Genomic DNA, 6,716 nt, shown 5'->3' on the forward strand with positions numbered 1-6,716 from the left:
TGAAGGGTTTGATTGACCTAAAAAGAATCACTGGCTGAGGCCCAGGGCTCACTGTTTAAACTTTGATTAGAGAAACTACGTTAGTCTCCTAAAGATCAGAGTCCTAAGAGACATGTGACGATGCACGAGTGCACCTCCTCTCTGCACACAAAATCATTTACATCCAATGAAAGCATTGCCAAAAGCATGCCTGATGGTTCCTGCTAGTCTGTCCGCTTGTGTGTTCTAGAGTTTCCAAGATACCAGTAGCGCTTATCCTCTGCTGCCTCCCAAAACAACTTCTCTCTGGCCTGGGCTGAAACCACTCTGTAACTTTTTGATTTGATTTATTTGTAGGTCTTTCGATGTGAATTTTGGGGCTGTGCTTCATGTTTCCCAGGTGAGGAAGAATTGGCACTGCAGTTGTCTCCATGAACAGCAGTGACTAAGTTGTTCTGCACAGCAGAGAAGTCTCTGCTGTGGGGGCTAAAAGGACTTTAATCCAAAGTCAGCCTGATAATTTGAACGTACAGCCCCTTCACTCTCTTGCTCTGACTCTCTCTTGGAAGTGGGAGGCAGTGAGAACTTACTTCCTCTGGATGTTTTTGCTCTTTGGGCTGCCACAATAGCCCAGCAAGATTCCTACTGAATCAAAGAATTATTTCTCTTTTTTTTTTTTTTTTTCCTTTCCCCCTCTCCTCCAGATCATTGCTCGGCAGATGATTGCACAGGGGCTGCCAGGTGCTATTGTAAATGTCTCTAGCCAGGCATCTCAGCGTGCTCTGCAGGATCATGCCATTTACTGTAAGTGTGTGTCCCTCTCATTTTTGACTAGCTGGAGACCACAGCCACCGTGATGGTGGCTGCCGGTTCTGGGCAGTGAAATACTTCTGTGTGTTCCAGACCAAGTGCCTCCTGTTTTTCCCTTCTCTTGAAGGTTCCACAAAAAGTGCTTTGGATATGCTGAGCAAGGTAATGGCAATGGAATTGGGACCCCACAAGGTAGGATTCTTTCTGAGAGAAAGAAAAGCGTGAAAGCTGAACCTAAGTGCTTCCTCTCAGAGCAGTCTGGTTAGAGTGTTACTCTTGGTCCCAGATTAGGGTGAACACTGTGAACCCTACAGTGGTTATGACTGACATGGGGAGAATTAACTGGAGTGACCCTCAGAAATCTGCTGCCATGATCAATCGGATTCCGCTGGGAAAGTTTGCAGGTCAGTGGTGCTGATTTGTCGCCAGGCTGGGCTCTTTTGTTTTATTCAAGCCTTCCATCTAATGGCCATCACAGCCATAGGTACCTTGCTGCTTTTGTGGGCAAAGTCACAGCTCTGATGAATGGCTGTGGTTGAATTCCTGAAGCATTTGGTGAGGACAGGGTGAGAATCAACCTTATCTCCCCTCTTCTACAGCCTTCTTACCTTAGGACAAGTGAAATGCACTTAGTCTATTGTTCATCAGTATGACTGGGAGGGGAGCATAGATGCTTGCTGTGAACTAAGTATAATTTGATCACAAGGGCTTTTTGATGTCCACCTTGGCTACGCTGTCCTGTATACTGCATCAAGCACAGTTTGGGAGCAGAGATACTCCCCTGCTCCAATTACATGTAGAGGTCAGAGACATATCTCTTGGGATGCTTGTTTTTCTAGTACAATTTGAGGGGTGCATCAGATGTTCTCTGTGTTTTATTCCAGAGGTGGATGATGTGGTGAACAGCATTCTCTTCCTCCTGAGTGATAAGAGTGCGATGACAACTGGCAGCTTACTGATGGTTGATGGGGGATTTAGTGTCTCCTAAGATGACACCCGCATTTCACACCTGGCCTTAATTTTCATACTAATACTGCATAGATGTAAACTGGATATAAAACAATGACACAGACCCAGTCTTGCTAGAGAAGAGGGTCAGCAGGGCTGAAACCTGTATGAGAAGTGAGGCAGAAAATTACCTTTAGAAGGCTGCTATGTAATAAAGCTCACATACGCTGTCATGGAGAATGTTTATTGCACCAAATAAGGTTTTATCTTGTCACTCTACATGATGATTAGAAATTGGACCTGTCTTTCTTCCAACCCTATTCCCCCCTTCAGAAGCTCTCCCTGTTCCATCCAAATCCATAGAGCCTGCCTACACTTTCAGTGGGAAGGGAAAGAAGAAGTTAGCAGACTCCTCATTGCTTCCTTTGCTGTCTTTAGTAGAAAAACAAAAAAACAAAAAAACAAAACAGAGGCAACAACCACAGCCCTGCTCTGCAGAGACTGGATTTGGGGGGGAGGCCCTGCTAAAGACTGATGGGGGGAGCAGCACCATGCTGTCCTAGGGTGTGCACACACGAAAAGGCAAATACATCGACTGCACAGAGCTGTTTCACTCACTGAGTTTGGCTAGTACCCAATAAAGCACCTAATGATTAGTTCTTCAGTTTCATACTTCATTTACTTTGACCCCTTCTGGGGCTGGTTATTTCTTTAACAGTCTCAGGCACGTGTCTGCTAGAGCACCAGTTTGTTAACTATTAGCCACAGCAGGCTGGGCGAGGAGACCCAACCATTCTTCCAGCTGCTCTTGTCACTCAGCACCATTCATATCCGCTCCTTCCACACTCCAGCAATGATCTTCACCACCTGTTTCACCTGCAGGTTTCACCAGGTATTTCCAGGGACAGGATGGATGTCTCAGCCCTTTCGGCATGGAGTTCAGGAGAGCCAAAACAGCCTGTTGCCCCAAGGAGCTACCTTGCCTTCCCCATTGTACCTCCCCTGGGGCCTGTACAGCCCCCTGCTAGTCTCCTGCCCCCACTGCCCCTTCACATCAACACTGACGTTAAATCAAAGAGACATTTAAAAAACACTGACTTCATACATGATGAAGGGCCCTACACATCCCAGCCCCCTCCAGAAACACCCAGCTAATATGCGATCTGTCAGAGGATGACAACATGCTGAGCCAGCACCTAGGCCACAGCCCTCAAAATACAGTGCACTTTTTGCCGGGCTTCTTCACGGGTGGCGGGCAGAGCACAGCCCGGATGGCTTCATCAAACACCGTCTTCAAGCCCCGCTGCGTCAGGGCAGAGCACTCGAGGTACTTTACCGACCCTAGGGGAAAGAGAGCTCCAGCTCAACCACTCCAGTCCTACCAGGACATACTGTCCCTCACCCACTCCAAAGTAAAAAGCTCAATGCCATGGAGACCTGCCAGCACACGAGACTCACCGATCTCCCGAGCCATGGCCAAACCTTGAGGGTAGGTGATGGGGGCCAGTTTCTTATCACGTAACCTTTCAATGGTGTCCTTATCATCCCTCAAGTCCAGCTTGGTGCCCACCAGGATGATAGGTGTATTTGGGCAATGGTGTCGGACCTCAGGGTACCACTGAAACAGAGAGGCATGGTAAGAAAAGTAACTATAGCAGTAGATGCAACCATGAGGATGCATTTACTATTAGGAACAAGGTTTCTACTACTATCAGATGTGGTGGCAACACCTGAACAGGACACTTCTGCCTACAGTTGTGAGTGTGCTCTGCAGAAAGAGATTGGTGCAGGTGTAATAATGAAGGCACATGGAATCATGACAGACGGTGCCAGACAACTCTGCATAGTGCTTCCCTTAAGTGCATTTTTGCTTCTAGGACATCCCTTATCTTCCTTAAGATGCAGATTCAAAAAGGCAAAACTTGTCCAAAGAAGTAATGAATAAAAAGTAGGTCCCCTTAAAACCTATAGACTATGATCTTCCCTTATCAAAACATGAGTGCCAGAAATTGTGGGCTTGTAGGTATGGTGCTGGATGAGGCAGGGGACTTCACTGGTTCCTCCCTTCCACTGTTGTGCCCAAAAGGAAAATACTTTACCTTGGCTCTGACATTCTCAAAGGAGGCTGGACTCACAAGGGAGAAGCAGATCAAGAAAACATCCTGCATGGAAACAAGAGGGTCAGCCATGTAGGAAGAAACAGAGACAATGGAGGGAGAGTGGAGAGGGAGCTTTATAGAGGACAACCTCCTCCCACAAGCAAGGACTGTGGCTGTAAGAAATTCTTCCCCATTAAGGGTGCTAAACTAATTCGGAGAGGGAATGAATGGACGTTGAATGTATGACTTTATCTTCTTTTACAATACTGGGCTCTGCATGTGGACACAAATACCTTAACAGTGCTATGGGCTTCACCCCATAGGGGGACCATGTAGGAATTGCTACAGCCAAGGAAACGCTACAGTGCAGCCCCACAGGGAGCTGTGCCCCTGGGAATATGGAACATGGCTCAGCTGCACAGCAGCCCTACACCATTATGAAGCAGGGACTAGAATAGGACAATCTCTTAGGAGAAATTAATCTGTGATTCTTCTTAAACAACTAGAATTATGGCTGCAGCTGCAGAAACTCAAGAATTTCCTCAAAGGAAAGAAGCCTAGCTGTCCTTGGGAGCCTCCCTGTCTGCAAGAGGGAGCAGTTACAAGCCAGTCAAAGCCCACCACTCACCGTCTGTGGGTAGGAAAGAGGCCGCAGTCGGTCATAATCCTCTTGCCCTGCTGTATCCCAGAGGCCTAGGTTCACTGGCTTTCCATCTACCATGACATTGGCAGAATAATTATCAAACCTACCAAGGAAGAGTCCCATCAGTGACAATCTTGTTGTGACCCACACATCTCTTTATACAAAATCCAAGGGGGCAGTGAATCAGGAGAGGACACTGCAACACAGTTCCAGTGGGGACAGTCAACCCTCCTCACACACACAGCCATACCACCGGCATCCTCCTCCTGTGTGAAGTTCATAGTCTGATTTGGTACAGCCTTCTCCTCACCTGCAGAACCAATTTTCACACACACGTACATACAGAGCAAAAAGCAACTAAAGCCCAAGGCCATTACTCACACTGTGGGGATGTATTCTCCAGGAAAGGCATTTGTGGTGTAACTGATCAGCAAGCAGGTCTTCCCTACAGCTCTGCAGAGGATAAGAGTAACAAGAATAAAAAAGGGTACAGCAGGAAGCACTGTAAAACTCAACCTTCCCCCACCCAAAAAAGACGTTAGGTTAAAAGGTGTGAGAAAAACAATCCTGTAGCAGGCTGGAATTCTCTAGCTGTCAGGGAACTGGCCTGAACTCACGATGTGCACCTTGCCTGAGCACCTACCTGACCCTGCTCTCTCCCAATCCTTTTCCCCACCCATTCATCCTCAGCAAAACACCAGGCAAAATATATTTGTTCCAGGATCCAAAAGAGGTAGAGTAAATTAGGTTCTGTACTGGGCTCAACACATCTAGCAAAATGGGTAAACTGAGGTGAAAAAATGTGCAACAATGCAGAACTATTCAAGCTCCGCAGATACAGAGGTTCAACATCAATAAATACAAAGGGGAAAAAAAATAAGTCTCCATAAACAAAAATGAACTTTAAAATTGACCACTGTCAGTTTGGAAAGAGATCAATGTAGATCACTATAAATACCAGCTCAGGGCTTTGCTGAAGGCAGGTGGGATTGGTCAGCCAAGTGGTGGCAGCTGGCAGGGGCTGGGCCTGGTGGGCAAGAGCGTAAGCATATGAACTCAGCCCTGTAGCACAAGGGAGATGCTTAGTTATAAGAACAGAGGAATACCAGGAGTGTAAACAACCAGTTCATCACTGTGAAAGCTGTGAACTGCAGACAACCTTCCAGAGAAGCAGATCATGAGTGCCAGTGACAGGGAAAGCTGTCTGTTAGGTGCCTGAGCAAAGCTGAATAGCCAACCCAATAGAGATGGGCATCCTCTACCCAATTCTATAACTGGAGTGACATAAGGAAAGGCTTCAGGAGTAAGCAAGAGACCCCACAGTCCTGCACCAGGACTCTCTGGGAGAACAGGGAGATCGCGTAAGGAACCACTATGCTGATCGGCCCAACTTTCCTCCTCTCTCCCACCAAACAGGGAAGTCACACAATTCACAAAAAGCGTACCTATCTATGATTAAAGTGTTTCAGTATGAGTTCATTTAGCCTCTGAGCTTCAATGTGGTCTTAAAGCAGAACACCAGACTGCAAACCTCCAGCTGAAGTCCATTTCCAACATGCCGTGCTCTCCCCTCCACAGTAAGGCTGTGCTGTTTTGGTGGGTGGCTCTTTCTCCTGCTCCCCTCTTTAGCCCCCACAGCCTAGAACCTGGAAAGTCTCACTCCAAATGTGTATTTGAGGGGGTGGCAAGCACGGGAAGGTAGAAAGACTGGACCCTGCCTAAGCCCAGTTCACATTTAGTTCTCCTTATCTCAGCACTGTGCTTGCTGTGGTGATTAGAAAAGCAAAAAGAAATTTTGAGGACAAATATGCAGGCCGAGCTAGGAAAAGTTACAAAGCACCATAAATCTAGTGCATGCCTGCATCTTGCATACAGATGTGTTTCAGAAAAAGGCATATAGGAAAAGCCTAAAGAAAAGAGCAAGAGGGATGACAAGAGGCACATGTTGAAAGCAGGAACAGCAACGTATTTCACCTGGGAACACAAACAACAAAAGCAGGTACGAGAGAAACCTGTGAACATCAAGATTTTCGGGGAGGACTTTGCGATGAATCATGCTTGTATGAAAAAGAGCAAAATACAGGTACCTAATAAAATAACGAGGAGACAGATTTAAAACCCAAGACAAGGAGGGATTTGCTTTCCAGGCAGCCCACCGCTAGATGTGGAACTGAACAGCGCTGAGACACGGACACCCAAGTTTACGAACTCGGGAGGGATCGGGACGCGCCCGGGCA

At 47.1% G+C, this 6,716-nt stretch overlaps 2 protein-coding genes across 3 annotated transcripts; one reads left to right on the forward strand and one right to left on the reverse strand.

The window, feature by feature from the left end:
• Positions 1-336: 336 nt before the first annotated feature.
• DCXR (dicarbonyl and L-xylulose reductase) lies at positions 337-1,967 on the forward strand (the record flags this gene model as incomplete). Its single annotated transcript, XM_010173229.1, has 5 exons — positions 337-379; positions 684-783; positions 917-951; positions 1,076-1,193; positions 1,674-1,967. Coding segments are annotated over 5 exons (400 nt in total), but the record flags the coding sequence as incomplete, so codon positions are not given.
• A 2-nt stretch (positions 1,968-1,969) lies between these two features.
• Positions 1,970-4,929, reverse strand: LOC104519921 (Rac family small GTPase 3). Of its 2 annotated transcripts, XM_029086287.1 has the most exons (5): positions 4,861-4,929; positions 4,465-4,582; positions 3,837-3,899; positions 3,196-3,355; positions 1,970-3,078 (listed from the first exon to the last, which is right to left on the reverse strand). In XM_029086287.1, exons 2-5 carry the CDS (start codon positions 4,555-4,557, stop codon positions 2,948-2,950), a joined length of 447 nt encoding a protein of 148 aa, XP_028942120.1. In that variant the 5' UTR covers positions 4,558-4,582; positions 4,861-4,929; the 3' UTR covers positions 1,970-2,947. The 2 variants fall into 2 exon arrangements, with proteins under 2 accessions (XP_028942120.1, XP_010171530.1); XM_010173228.2 differs by lacking the exon at positions 4,861-4,929 and having other exon boundaries at positions 4,465-4,609.
• Positions 4,930-6,716: the final 1,787 nt, after the last annotated feature.

This window comes from Antrostomus carolinensis, unplaced genomic scaffold (genome assembly GCF_000700745.2).
Source record: "Antrostomus carolinensis isolate BGI_N321 unplaced genomic scaffold, ASM70074v2 Scaffold34918, whole genome shotgun sequence".
Classification (NCBI taxonomy): Eukaryota; Metazoa; Chordata; class Aves; order Caprimulgiformes; family Caprimulgidae; genus Antrostomus; species Antrostomus carolinensis.